This window comes from Taeniopygia guttata, chromosome 1 (assembly GCF_048771995.1).
Source record: "Taeniopygia guttata chromosome 1, bTaeGut7.mat, whole genome shotgun sequence".
Taxonomy (NCBI): Eukaryota; Metazoa; Chordata; class Aves; order Passeriformes; family Estrildidae; genus Taeniopygia; species Taeniopygia guttata.
In genome coordinates this window covers 48,747,719-48,763,570 of record NC_133024.1, presented here as the reverse complement: position 1 = coordinate 48,763,570, position 15,852 = coordinate 48,747,719, and the positions used below count along the sequence as shown (strand labels likewise).

Below are 15,852 nucleotides of genomic sequence, written 5' to 3'. Positions count from 1 at the left end.
AACCTGTTCCAGTACCTCATCACCCTCACAGTAAAGAACTTCTTTGTAATATCTAAACTAAATCTACTTTGTTTCAGTTGAAAGCCATTACCCTTTGTCATATAACTTTGTAAAAAGTGCCTCCCCAGCTTTCTTGCAAGTTCTAAAGGTACTGGAAGACTGCTATAGGATCTCCCTGGAGCCTTCTCCACTTAGACAGGAGATATATTCCCTCATATATTTATCAGGTCATTCCTGACTCCTATAGAAAGGAGTCTACTGTGTCTTTGATAAGTGGCAATCACTCCACTGGATATCACCTGCTCTTCTGCAAGTTACAGCCAGTGAGCTAACATTTGCTCACTATTTCTCTGAGTTGAATTCAAGCATGAAATTGCTATCAATGCCATCCTTACTTCCTACCAAAATCCTTCCTACTAGAATAGTCAAGGAAAATATTTTAAGCCCTGAAAGCTTCTTAAAATTTATGGGTACATGGCCATCCATGTGAATCAAACTAAAGCTGACAATCCCGAAGGGCCACATTAGTTTTCCCACAAAAACATATGAATGTAGCACTTCTGTCCCACACTTGGCAGGTTATTAATTTATTTTAATTTGCAGCAACCGTGACTGAGTTATATTTATCTTCCCAGATGTTGTTAGTGATGAAAGCCGAAGGAACAAGTCTTCTGATGTTGATGTACTGTGTGCCAAACCTCATCTTGAGCCCCTGGCTCCTGCTGTACTTTTCTTGTGTCTGTACTGCTGCCTTGTGATAAATGAAACTTGCAGAATCACACGTACTGTGGTACAGGAACAAGCATCTTGTCTGGGGAGTGGTCAGTGCTGGAGGCTAAAAACTTGGGCTGTGTGTACATCTGCGGAGGCTCATGTAATAACTCCAGTAAAGTTATTATAACTAAAGCAAAGGTGCTGAAGCTTTGATTACAAATGTCAAACAAAATGGGAAACAAAGCAAGGCTGGGGAAGGAAAAAGGCCCCAGCCCTGTGTTCTCCTCCCCCCCCACCTCATCACAACAAGCAGCTTTTCTGTCTTTGTTTTATTAGCTCCAAAAGCCTTTGCAGTCTTGCCTTCTTGGCACACTTGTAAAGTCCTGGGGAGCTCAGAGTTTTCTCTCAGTTACACTGAAAACCTACAGATGGTCTAAATGATCGTTTGTAAATAAATGAATAATCAGAACCAAAAAAGCTCTGCAGAAACCCTTTACCAGCTTTTTCTAATTTTCTACAAAACGCCTCCGAAACAGATTGCATACTTCACCAGCAGACTGAAACAGCCATGTTACCAATTTTGCAGATGGAGATCAATTTCGTCTCCGCTAATTCAGGGTTTTCAATTTCCATGAAGCTCCTTCCCACTGGAAGCAGTGAAGTACCAGACCCCTGTTTGCTGAATGAGAGATGGGCACCAAAGGAGCAGCTCTCATTTCCTGCTCACATCCCTTGACTACAGACCCATCCACCAGCCTGGATGTGAGAAAAACCCCCCAGCATAACTGAGGCTAAACCTCTGCTTTCATGTCCCTGTTGTCCCCTGGGCTCTGCCTCTGTGCACACCTGGCTGCTGAGGTGATGGTGTGCAGGACCCCAGGCTGCCCAGGTGACCTTGGACCCCTCTGTCATGGGGGAGGTCACCCTGTCTCCTATGGGATGCTCTTTGGAGTCCAGGCTTGGGGTGAACACCTGCTGCCCGAGGGGAAGATGAGAACAGGCCAGGTATGGGGGCACTGGGGCTTTAGAGCACTCCTTAAAGCACCAGCTCAGGTGAGAGGGACAGGCATAGAAGGAGTCTGGTCATTCATCTCCTCCCCTGACCTTTTACCAAATCATAAAATGGTTTGGGCTGGAAAGCACTTTAAAGATCATCTCATTCCAATTGCCTTGCCATGGGCAGGGGCACCTTCCACTCCAAAGCCCCATCCAACAGGGCCTGTGACATTTCTAGGGATGTGGCACCCATTTTGGCTCTAACATCTCAAAGTGAAGGGCTTTAAAACTGCTACTCTGCTACTATGTGAACACCTGGCTCCTAAATATATTCCCAGTAGTGCTTCTGGTGCCCCAGCTACCTTTAGAAAGAGCTAGTCAGTGCACACCTCCATGCATGCATACAGTGCACGCATGTGTGCGTGTATAAATACACATATATATGTACTAAGCAGATACATGCATGTACTTGCATGCCTATACGTGCTAGCAGTCAGAACTCAGATGTCAGTGTAGACAAAGCAGGTATTTAAGGATAAACGAGGAATTAAAGCAGCTTTATCTGCTGGGTAAAGCAATAGCTGGGGAACAGTCGCATCCTGCTTCCCATATAAGCTAGCCCTCTCTTTCAGCAGCACATTTCCATGAGGCTGTGGACACAGAAGTAGAACCAATTTCCCAGCAAATCCTCTGCTGTCCAAACCTTGGCCATGAACAGAGAGGCTCCCTGTCATCTTGCTGATGAAGGAATTTCACTGTCCCTCTCCCAAGTCTGCCAGGCCCTCAGAAATGGTGACATGTTGTTGCAGCAGTCAGGGCTGGATTTGCCTCTGCTGACATGGAATGGCACAGCAGGATGACCATGATCATCCTGGTGGAAAAGACTGAGATTTTTTTCCCCCTAAAAATTAGACACAGTGTCTTAGCTAAGCTGCCACAACTGTTATTAATGCAATTCGCAGTAGATTCTCTTCTACATACATAACATATTCAATGAATGTATTGAACTGTACTTTTCCAGCCAGTGACCGCAAGATGGAGATGGAAAACTCCTTTCCAGAGCTTCTGTGTTTGCATCCAGTCCCAGTGAGGGTGCTCAGTCACCAGTGCTGCTGCACCTGCTATGCCACATGTGCCACATTTATGATCCAGTCGATCATGGGAGAAGGAGATTTAGTAACTCCTTAAAAACTGCATACCAGAGCCTCTTCAGGGCATTGCATTTTAAAGAAACACAGAGGGGAGCCCACAATAAATGTTACAAGGGGAAATACCTGTGACTGATAAGAAGCTGAGCGGATGACAAATCACAAAAGCCTCCAGAGACCTCCTCAGGAGCAGATAACCTTGAGACGTACCTGTATATAAAGATTAAACAGCAACCCGAGCTCAGCAGAGATTTATAGCGCTTTGCAAGTGTCTTGGTTTCACTGTTTGCTTTTGCAGTAGTTTCTGGACTTTATTGTTAGTTTCTGTCTGTTAATATTCTGCACAGGCCCAAAAAATACAGGTGTAGAAAAGTCACCCCAGAAAAAACAAAGAATTTATTTGAAATATTTTACAAGGAGGTTTTATAGATCAATATCCCCAGCAAATGAGAAAGATAACCAGGAAAGGGCACAGTGCACCTGTGAGCAAGGTTGTGCAAAGATACAAATGAAAACATAAAGGATAAAATGTATTGACGTGTTTCAGCTTACTGGCTAAATCTGGTTATTCATTCCTTTTTAAGGGGCAGGTCTGGTTATTATGGGCTATATATTTTTTGTAAGACAAATATGTGAGGTAGTAAATGCCTTTGTGAGTACGCTTCAACAGGAAGGGTATGGCTACTGCTGCTATTTGGGGCCTCTCACAGAAAATACCCATGGGTATAAAAACCATAGTCAGTTACAGACTGGGTCAAAACCTGAACCAGAGAGCCTGTTCTGCCTAATGGCCCAAGTGAGAGGGAGGGACTCCAAATGGTCAGGTGCTATTATGAGTATCAGGAAACAATTTCTCAGTGTAAGGGTGGCTAACCCCTGGCACAGGTTGCCTAGCAAGGTTGTGGAGTCTTCATCCTTGCAGATTCTCAAAAGCCAATGTGGACACCATCCTGGCAACTGGCTCTAGGTGTCCCTGCTTGAGCAGGGGGCTTGGACCACATGACTTCCAGAGGTCACTGCCAACCCCAAATGCTCTGTGATTCTGGCATTTTTTGCTTAACTACTGAGTCACTCCAGCTTCACTCAAACGTCTTTGGCTCTTTGTCTATTTAAAGGGTTTAACTCTGCCTGGTTTGCTAGGATGTAAGGGTTGTTTAGGGACAGGTTTCCACAGTGTGCATAGCAGGCACTGCTGGAGAGACCAGTTACAGCTGTGGCAGCCTGGACGACAGTGCTGGCTTCACTTTGGAAAGCTCAAATACTTGGTGACCACCAACATGCTTTTCTCCCAACCAAAATCTCATGCCACCAGCCCACAGTGCAGCGAGCAGATGTGTCAGACAGACCTCTCATATGGATGAGCTTCCCTGTTAGATGCTGGACATGAGGACTTGCACTCAATCCATGGGTGAAAGTCTGCACGGCCAGAACGCCATCTGGCAGGCAGCAATCTCCCTGCGTTCAAGGATGATGCCGATGTGACTTTTTTCTGCACGCAGAGAGAGAACTGTGCTTATCTGATCTAGTAACTCTATGTGCAAAGCTGAAGGTGGTTACCAGCAGCCACTCCTTGTCATGCTCACGGAGAGCCAGACGCGCACCGTACGATGTACTTAACATAACGTGCCAACTTTTCATTCCAAGTGGACTGTTCAATAACAAAGGGGAAAAAAAAGGGGGAGGGATCAGAGGACAATTGAGCATTTGTTTGTGCAAGTGGAAGAAATAACTTTTCAGGAACAGAGCATGGGTCAGGGCAGAGGACGGTGTGGGCGTTCACTGAGGAGGTCAGACTAAACAGGCAGTGATGTATTTTATACTTATGTCACTCCTGGGAGAAAAAATGAAATTAAACACACAGGACACTGAGGAAGAACAAACAACTTATTGTGTGGAAAGAAGAAGTGCTTGTGCTTTGGCAGGGCCAATGCAACTGATTTTTAAATTCATCACTGGTTTGAGAGATGGAAGATCTGTTATAGCACAGATTTGGTTAAGAAACATCTCTTAATAAGGCTCAAAGGTCTCCAAATCACTTTGTTTACTCGTTTCTCTGCCTGTAACCATGTAACACTGTGGCTTTCAGTAGATAAATGATCATATTGGTTAAAAGTAAGCCGATGGGAATTCAGGGGAAGGGGAAAATTAATTTTAAGGGGAAATTTCACTAATAAAGGTGCTGTGCGGCTCCAAGCCTCTGATTTTATATCCAGTTGTCCTAGATGGGCTCAAACATAAAGTAAGCTCTTTTATGGAAGGGCCAGACCCAAGGGAGAAGCCCACCTAGGCTGCAGAGCGTCCCTAGGAGGAATTGCAAATACCAACTCTCTTCAACCAGGTACAAACTTGCAATTTCCAGGTGCCACTGCCCTCCTCCAGCAGCTGTTCCTTCACTTCAGGGGCACACAGTGAACAAACCTTCTCCTGGCTGCACCAATACCTTACAGATGCTGTACATCAGCAGCAACAGCCTCCCCAGACACAGGGAAAGGAGAGGGGCAGAAGTAAAGAGTTCCCCTTTTGAAGTACTTGGGGAATTCAGATTATATAGTAATGCAAAATAGTTTTATATCATCCCAAGACATTTTGGTTTATACTGCTGAGTGGTATTTTATTTGTTCCAGCTTTGCCACAGATGCACAAATTCTGTGAAAGGAGAAAGAATGTCTACTCTCTATGGTGGCTTTTAAAAAATCAGAAAAGCAAGTAAAATCCATTTCTTAAGCAAACATTCCATTAAAAAAAATCACTATATGTTTATAGAAAACAAAGATTTAATTTAAAAAAGTTAGTATCTAGGTATTCCAGAAGGTTTGAGCCATCCACAGTAATAATTAGGGTGTTTGTTCCATACAAAATGCTTTATTTAACCTTCATGCCTCCATTCAGATAATTGTACAAATGCATACATTTAAAGGTTTAAACTCTATTTCAATTCACAGCTCAATTCATAGGAAAGTTGAATACAGAAAAGCAATGCACCAACAAAATATGTCTGAGACACCATTTAAAACGATAACACTTGTTCATTTAAATCTTTGAGAATAGAGTGGAATAATCATCCTCTGACAATTTCATTAGGGGACTCCCTTTACATTATCATAGGGCAAAAATCACCTTTTTACAGTAAGAGGAAAAAAAGCTCTGAGTATATTTACAATACATACACTATACATAAATACAAGAACAACACTTACATAATATTAATAAACTTATAACATAGGCATTGCCTAAACACTACATAGTATATAAATGCAGAGGAAACTATTGGGAAATTAGATCTTCAGAAGTTTACTTTAAGTTTTGAAGAAAAGTAATTTTTGTATTTAAAAGCTTTTGAAAAGAAGGCAAAAGAAAGTCTAAAAACCTAATATGTTTGCCTGCTAGTACTGGTATTTTTATTCCTTTTAAATGTAGGAGCTCTATTGACACTACTGTCTCTATGGGGTTACCGACAATGGCCCTCCCTTTCGCATCTTATCTAGGAAAAGATTGAGGTGCTGTACATACTAATTCCATTGCTGTGAAGCCTCAGTCCCAAATGAATCGCTTGGTAAACTACGGGATGTTTTTGTATTTTTACACAGGAGGATCAAATGAACACTCATTGGTACATACAACACTAATGACCTGATTAGAAGGAACAATTTGGGGCCAAATACAATCCCATCCTTAGGTTTTCATTCAAATAACACCATGGGGGAATTTGCTTCGTCCATAAGTAACTTGGCCAAGAATTATATTTTTCAGTATTGTTGTTTTTTCCTGAACACAGCTGAAAGAACTTTCTGATTTAATGGTATTTTTGACCCCACATGTTGATAGCGGTGTCCAAATCTCTCTTTCCCTCGATGTGTATGAAATGCATGTGCCTGTGTGTGGGTTGAAGGTCTTAAGGCTGATGGTGCACGAAACTTAAGTAATTCATCACTATTTCTGTGTATATTCTACAAATGTGCAAATGGGAAATACAGCTTTGTAAGGACAGACAGAAAGTCAAGTGAGCATATTGTGTGGGTGTTCAGTAAAGAATTTACATTACCAAGGAAGCCATGTATAGGACAATCAGGAAAGAAATAAACCATGCAGATTTTTTAACATGGAAACGTAGCAGTGAAAGAGTCTGAAACCAGAAATGACAACAACTCTGAATCATGAAAAATGTTAGTTCAACCATGAAGATTTGGCTCAAGCTGTCTTTCCAAAGCTCTTTTATACCTAGAAAGGCAGGTAGAAGGAGAAAAGTGGTATCCGAACCTATTTGTGTATATCATGGTTCATGCTTATGACAATCCATCAAAGCCATCGCCTGTGATCCCGTATCAGACACTGAATTACTGTTTTTATATGCTGAGGTCACAGCACAGAGCAAGGTTTAGCGAGCCAATGTGCGACCCACCTCTTCTTTTGTAACTGAGAGCACCTTGGGACTCACTCAAACTCTGACTCTGAACTGGGAAAGATGTTGCAGGTCATTAATATGGACAATAGGATCTAAAGTAATTTTTTGTATTCTTATTTCTGCAATAGCTAAAATTCAGATTCCCAGTTTTGTTTCTCTGGAGGACTGAAAAACTCTGTATTGAATAATGTGAAAGTTACCACAATGGTAATTATTTCATAACTCAGTCAGTGAGCATGAGCTTCTACAGAATAATGCTGGCAAACAAAAAACAAACAAACAAACAAACAAAAACAAAAACCAAAACACAAACCCCAAACCCAAATAAAACAAACAAAAAACCCAAAAAGTAAAATCAGAACAAAACAGACTAAAAAACAAAACAGAAAAAAAAAAAAAAAAAAAAAGAACCCTTACTGTTTGCTTTTCAGAATGAAGAGGAAAAAACCGATCTAATTTTGGGATGGTGAAGACAAAGTGCCCTTTCCTACTGAAGAACTAACACACATGCAGGGCTGGAATCAGCCAACCCTTCCAACATGGCAGCTTTCCTAGGGTGCCCCCTCACAGTGTTGTTGCTCCAGAACAAAGAACTGAACACTCCTTTCCAAGAAGGGCTCAGGTACTGGGTAAAAAACTAGATTCCTTTGTACTTCTGACAACACATTCCCTGGTGCTCTCCTGAAATCCCTAGCATGAGTTGTATTCTTTTGTGTGCTTAATATCTGGGGATAAGGTCAGGACAACAGTAAGTATATGCATGTTCTGATGGGATTATGTCTGCCAGTGGTTAACACTTAAATTTGTTATTGAACAAGTAACCTTGTCACGTAATCAACTCATATACATGAATACCGAATTGTTACACGTGTGTCCACATGCACTTTTTTGGGGAGAGATGTTGTTTTTGGACTTGCACTTTCATCCGTGTATGAGCCTCAGTAAGACTCCAGCAGCAAGCCACTGATGGCAGCAGAAGTCTAAACAAAATTCAGGATTTCTCAAATACAAAATTTTGCCTGGATAAATGACAGGTACAATTTCAGAGGATGGAAAGCAATTTTCTTTGCCAAAGGCATCAGGACAACCAGTTGCATTTTGATTTCTGATAAATTTATTTTTAAAAATAGAAGAAGCATGAGGGCTGGCATTACACTGCTATTTTAAGAATCCATTAGCAGTAGTTAATATTTACGAAAAAACTCAGGAAAAATAAGAGTGCAAGAGTTACAGCTGGCCATTTTCTGGTAAGATCAATTAGTCTACTGATGCAAATATTTAGGCCACTCAATATAAAAATCTCCATACTTCATCTTAGGAATATCAACTTCTTGTTTGTATTCAAAGAGTCTCTAGAGTGACAGACCCCAACTTTTCACTCATTTGTCCCCAAAAGAAAGATAAGTGATATATTTTGTCCACTCATGAAGTCAACCAAGATGATATTAAATACTATGAGCATTACATGATGAAGAGAAAGGAGACATAAGGTGAACTCTCGTGTTTCCAGAGTTCAATGCAGAGGATTTTTCAAGAGAATACCTGTTCTATCATATTCCCTAAAAAAAAAGCTCCATTGGGCTTATTGCTGGTTTTGGATTACTTCACTAGAGAATACCCTGGATACACGGGCATATCCAACATAAATTGGGAAGAAATCCCCTAAAACACTGCTCTGACAACGACTTCCAATCACACCTACTGAGAATCGGTACAGCTACGAGTAATTTGTAAACTAAGATTTATTTTCTTCTTACAAATATATGACAGATGTTATCTGAGAAAATAACTAAAAACTCTAACACAGTATCTCAACATGTGAACATACAAATGGCACTTTGTGTTTGTTTCTGTGCTGCATTATTGTTCTCCAAGTAAAATTTCATTTTCACCTTATTGTTAACAGAATCCCATCAAGTTATTGCTGTGTAAAAGTATAGGAACATCCCATCAGTTCTAATTACAGGCACTTTCAGTTTCTGTTTCACCTCTAAAATAGATTTCAGGTTATCTCACTGAAGTGTATGTGTATTTTAAATGTCAGAACTGTCCTGCTACAATGGATATTCTTGACATGTTACTGCACCTAGAAGACTAAACTCCCCTGGAATCAGCAAAAAGCAGCTGCCTATTTCAACTCTGCAACCTTTAATCAGGATGCACTGTAGCTGGGGAAATGCAAGAAGAAATAAAATCATGAGTGTTTGCCATTCCTGTATCTGCAGTTCATTGTAAAATGCCAGAAGGAAAACAAGAAATCACAAACCGACAAACCTTTCATATGGTTTTCATTTTGTTTAAGTGTTTTTTTTTCTTTATTCAGTCAAAGACATTGAGTGTTGACTTATTTGACATGGAAGGACTCAGTATAACTTTGCTGTATCACACACCATCTGCAAAACAGTAAAGAAGTGGCCACTCCATTTTGCAGAGAAAACACGCTCTGATAAAACAGAACAATTTACTTGGGTTTTGTGTTTAAGCTTTGCAAGGCATTATCCTAACAGTCTTCCCAATGAAAACTGAAGGTAAGGATTGTTTAAAAATGTATTTAATTTCAGCTATTTAACACCCCACGTAAAACTGTGAGTTTGAAAATACTTTTCCATTATCACATGTATCACATTTTAACTGTTAAAAGTATAGTAAAATACTTTCAAGTTACTTTGATTTATAAAGATGCAGTATCCTTACAGTTACATTTTTATGCCAAGATCTGATTTATTGTGGAGAATTTAAGCCTTTTCAATGTTCCAGTGGGCATGACTTCATAAGCATACATTACATAGCAACTGCTATGCTGTAGCAGAACTGTGAAAATACAACAATTTCTTTGTGCAATTCTCCAGTCACGTATCACAGGCAAAGCCATAACACAATAACATGAGCTGGTTTCTTAAGGTAGTATTTTCTGTAACAGTGTTTACTTAAAATTCTTCCTTTTCTGATCTTTTTTGGGTTTTTTTTTTCCCTAAATTTTAATTTTAAATAAACTTTTTTATTACCTGCACATGGGTAGAGACACTTGGAAGTGCTGGGGTTCATATGCATGAGCGTAAGGATGAGCATGTGGGAGTAGCATAGATTTACTGAACGATCTTAAGACTGCTGTGGAAGACACAGTTTCACACAGTGACCTTTCCAAACTCAAATTCAAACTAAAATATAAGTGGGATATTGTTAGTCACACCTACCCTGATTTTGAGGTACCCACTTTCAATAAAGGGGAAAGATATTTTTTCACGTTAAACAGCATTTATTATCAGAATTTAAATTTATAAATGGCAACTAGAATACATTTTCAATGTGGCTAATGGAAAACGAGACTTATCACTGTTATTCTCATTATTAAAGGGGAGAATGGCTGTACAGCTATTTGTCCATGCTCTGCACTGCAAGTTTACCCAAACATCAACATCACTGATGTAATTTTCAACATTGTTAATTTTGTTATACATTACTCCAGCAAATAATCATATATACAAGTCAATCTAAGCCTATTTAATTAATTATGTAAGCATGAGAGAGAATAAGGGATAGTGCATCTTCATCCCCAGGTAAAAACTGCCATTGCAATGAGCCAATTTTACAGTGCTGAATATAAGGGGTGCTCAAAACATAATGACACAATTAAACATTTTAAAAGTTTAGTATAAAAGCTGTTTGCTCATTACATTTTCCTAAAATGCTGGCTCCTGAGATTTCCTGACAAATCCATTTAGAACTTTTTAAAATATATGAAATCTGACACTTCATGGCATAATTTCCCTTGCAAGCTGTAACATACAGTGCCACGGCATGGTAGACTGAAATCTCTTGTCTTTCTGAAGGAATGGGACACTGTATGTTTGTGTATACCAACTGCTCAATTAAAATGGCCCTACTCATCGTGTCAGGATGAGATCTGGTATTTCTGCATGCTACACATGACGTAAGCCTTCGCCACAGCCATGAAATGTCACAGACCTGTGGTGGGGTACCAGGATTTTTGAAGAAACTACCCTGGAGCAATTGCCCATGGCCTTTGCACGAGTACAGAAACTTGGCAGGTCTGACCCACAGCCAATAAAGGCAAAGACACATTGAGGATCTGCGGGACATCAGCTCCACATTTAAACACCCCCATCCTACTGAGTAACTTCTCTTAAAATAGTTCTGAAGGGGATAAAACCCAGAAAACAACCCCATGGAGTAACTGGGATCAAAGCCTGAAGGTGTTGGTATGAATGAGAACCTCATAAAGAACAATACTGTGTACTTGAAACCCAGAATTGCAGTTGTGCGATTCATCTACAGGTAACAGCAGCATGAGAAGCCCTTGCACATGTGCTGGAAAGGCTGAGGATGCACCTCCTGCCTGTGAAATAACAAAATGTAGACATTCCTTTACCTTTTGGCTTCATTCTCCTACCATTGTCACACTCTGTGCCTTGTCCCTTGGCATTACTGCTGCTTTAACCCTCTATCACTTTGGGGGTCTTTGAATAAAACCAGACCCTTTTCTGTTGCAGTGCTTCCAATTCATGATAGTAACAGGCAACCAGCTGAAAAACCAGGGATTCACACAGAACAACATCAGCCTAGGGAGACAAGCCTCTCCAGGGTCTGTTATACATATGCTCTTCCACAGGGCATTTCAAAGCTGAACACTAAAATTAAAGGCCTCTCCCTTTCTCTTGTAGTTTCTCTGTCTTCACTGACAACAGGGGAAGCCTAAAGAGGAACACTGATCTCTCCCAGTTGCACCCTGCAACCAATGTTTGAGAGTAACGTCACATCCTCCTCTATGCTAACAGAATGCCCAATAGGAGTTTCTGCTCAAGCAAACTTAATTTTCTATGAGGGAAAACAAAAACCCAAACAAACCACAGATCCCAAAAGTAATTCTGTATGCCGTTCAATGGCATACTGCCATTCAGTATGCCATACTGCTATTCAAATAATTAGTTGGTAAAATATTCTTGGGCAAGAAAAGTATTGTATCAATGGAGTTCTACCTGACCTGACTTCTTTCCCTAAATGCCAACAATGACAGATGCATTTAAGGGGATGATATTGAAGTACACAAAAACCAGACCTCAGACATAATCCATGAAAAACCTCACATACAATACTTTGACAATCAGCTTTTAAAATCAGCGGTAGTAATGCTGCTCATAAAGACACAGTTCTGCTGTCCTGCAATGCCTCATGGTCTATCCAGAAGCCCTGCTCTGTCTCTGATTTGGGGATGGATTCTAGAATGTTGTCAAAGCTGGTGGAAGTAGATCACCAACATGGTCAACGGGAATTGATAGAGGCATTTTTCCCTCAACAGCTGTGAATAATTTGTGTTGAGTTTCTCTGCTCACCACTTGCCAGTGTGAAGCCTGAACTTTTTGTAAATTCTTTCAGAGAGGTGGTAAACTATATATACTGGGGAACATTAAGGATATTTAAAGACAACCAAACTCTGGAGGTCTTGTGAATGCTGTTACAAAGTATAATCCCCATCATATTAATCCTCAATTAACTGCAATTGCTTTTGTATCTGTGTATGGGTACTCTATGTTGTTTTTTGTTAAAGATTATCTTGATTCCAAAATCTCCCCAACATTACTACATTTACTTCAGGAATCTGATATTAACTGAGATGGTTAAACATTTAAAAACAAACAAGTGGCATCACAAATTTAATCTGGAATTCTTGCAACAAAATATTCATAATTAAATGCATTGCAAAAGACCTTATGTTTACATCTTTCATCTCTAAGCTATGAAAATCTCAACACTTAGAAAATATTGCCAAGCCTCCCCTTTGTCAAATTTAGCTGAATAGGCAGATCCTTGTGAGGAAAGAAACCAGAAAAACACTATTCTGTTTGCATGAATAACGGATGACTAAGTTTCTCTCTTTCCTACATAATTCAATTAATACAAATCGGTTTGCAATTACAGGGCTGTATGGGAATGATCAAGAATTTCCTTTTATTTAATCTGAAAAGGCTTGGATTGAGAATCCAAGCAGAGGCAGCCACTGGTACGCATACAGAGGTCCATTTATGTCATAATATACAGCTGGCAAAGTCTTGTTATTCCCTAACTCCCAGGGAGAAATCTAATGTCTTGCAGAGCACAACTGCGTATTTCTCTGTCCTACTTACAGTTCATCCACTACCTCCTCAACAATCAACTCTTTCCTTTATCTTTCCTGCTTTCCACAAGTATTATGTTAAAGGAAATCAAAGTACTTAATTGTGGTGCCTAGCAGGTCAGTGAAACCAGCAAAAAGATTAATTTAAATGCTTAAATCCTACATGCTGTTTCTGCATACCCCCACTTCTGTTGGTGTGGAGTAAATTATTGTCTCAAGAGCCATTTTATTCATTATTGCTTTTTCTCTGCAAGAGATGCAGCCGTTTCTTCTCTGTTATGTTTTGATGATACATTCAGTTCCATCTCATGAATGGCTATACCACTAACCTTGGTACCAGCAAGTACAAGATCTGACTATTTCCTTGGGTTCAAATAATGGTTGTGGGGAAGAGGATACCTGCATGAAAGAAAACAGCCCACTGAGAATAGGGTAGTAGTTTTTAGGTGTGCTCTTTCTATACAAATTAGAAAATGGATCTAATTAATTCCATGGTAAAACGCAGATACTTAATATGGTATTTCAGCAGAGATACTGCTGCCCTTTGCTTATTTTACAGACTTCAACAATGACAACGACAAAAGAAAAGAAGGAAAAAAAAATAACAGAAAAAAGTTAAATGGCTCGTGTCCTCTACAGCATAATGACAAGTTGTGGTATGATATTAAAATGCCACCATCATTATTGCAAAAGTTTGATCAAGCAAACCTCCAGCTCCGGCAGCGGGACCTCTCCAGCAGAATCTTCTTGCCTACTCACACGCAGCTTGTCTGCAGCACAGCTCCGGTGCAGTGCTGACACCAGCCAGATGGTATTGAAAGCAAGGGGAAAAGATGGCATAATACAGATCTAGCAGTCTTGCTCTCAACATCATCATCATCATCACTATCATCATCATCAGTTCGTGGTATCTATACTCCAACCAGCAGTGATTTTTCAGGAACAAAATGTCTGGCAGCTGAGAAAACATACAAGCTATAAACACTTTTTGTCAAAGGATGCAGCATGTAAAATAATGCCCATTCCTGTAGCATCTCGGCTGCTATTTCCCAGGTGATTCTGATGACACTTTCAGGGGGTAGCCATGCTGAGGGGCAGACAGGGTTAACTTCAGATGGCGAGGAGAAGAGTGGCACTTCTTTTCCTGCTTTTTTTGAATTTCTGTTATTATTTTTTGTTACAGACATCAGGGACAGCCCTGCCTGTTAACACTGTAGAGGGAGATTCAGCCCTGCTGAATTCACTGTGGGTAGTTAAGAGACCCAGCTCTTAAACTCGGCTGGAACAGGTAGCATTTCTCAAACCAGCATGTGCCTGCGGCGGTGGAGCGCCAAGTGATCCGAGCGGGAGAAGCTGCGGTCACAGTCTGCACACTTGAATGGCTTCACTCCCGTGTGCTTGCGGTAATGCCTCGTCAGTTCATCGGATCGAGCGAACTTCCAGGTGCAGCCTTCCCAGGTACATTTGTAGGGTTTTTCTCCTGGAAGAAACAAAAGAAAGAGGGGAAGGGGGAAAAACAGGTTATGACTTTCCCCTTGTTGCTATTAATCCCCACAATCCCCTCTGCACGCTTCCCATGAACAAACACTGCCTAGGGGTTGCTTTAGGCCAAATTACACAATTATGAGGTACTGGATCTGCTGAATATAAGGAAGAGAGCCTTGAGATTTATCATTCCCGTGGCATTCACATGACTAAGAAAATCAATAGGATTAAGGCAATAATATAGATCCTACCTTACAGGGGTGATGCAAGGATTTACATCAGGACAGAGGGCTGTGTAATTATTCGCATCATCACCATACAAGTTTGCAACTCTCATCTTGTCTGGCTACACTTTCTTCCCAAATGACCAGATTACCTGATATTTCTGCAATTTACCATGGGCTGACACAGACTTCCCATTATTTTATGATGTTTATGAAGGTTTCTGATTATTTGTTTAAACAGCATTCTGAGACATTTCTTAGTAAGCTGGTAAAAATCAACTACAATTTCCCAATAAAACATAAGAATTCAGTCTGCAAAACCTCCTCTTTATTTACTGCACTTACTTTCAGTAAAAATAATTTTGTGTAAGATGTTACTAGGAAGTGTACAATTTTTAAATGTACTTAGCCATGGGACTTGCATAACACTGTTCATAAATATCCATTTACTTTAGTGAGATCAGACTCGGGCTAATGCAGATTTTTTGGAAAACACACCAGCTTGCTTTATATTTAAAGGAAAGAATGATGTTGTATCATGTCAGAGGAGAAGACTAATACAACCAAACTGTTTAAAATCCCACTTTGGCCATGTTTTTAGGCTATACTTCTTTGTGACTTCTATCACTCACCTTCAGTGTCTATAGAAATGCTCTTGGCAGTTACCTCAATCCCATAGTTCAGCATTAACCAAAACTGAGGAAAGGAAACTGTGTGAGGTCCGTATTTATCTTCCTTTTGTGTGTCTAA

General features: G+C 40.3%; 1 protein-coding gene across 9 annotated transcripts in view; it reads right to left on the bottom strand.

Annotated features, from left to right (window-relative positions):
* Nucleotides 1-5,614: 5,614 nt before the first annotated feature.
* The window catches only part of KLF12 (KLF transcription factor 12), a 234,656-nt gene continuing 224,418 nt past the window's right edge, over nucleotides 5,615-15,852 (bottom strand). For all 9 annotated transcript variants that reach the window (XM_030271382.4, XM_072928235.1, XM_030271373.4 and 6 more), the window contains one exon: nucleotides 5,615-14,873. In XM_030271382.4, the coding sequence (XP_030127242.4) occupies nucleotides 14,692-14,873 (182 nt within the window). In that variant the 3' untranslated portion in view covers nucleotides 5,615-14,691. The remainder of the gene's footprint in view (nucleotides 14,874-15,852) is intronic.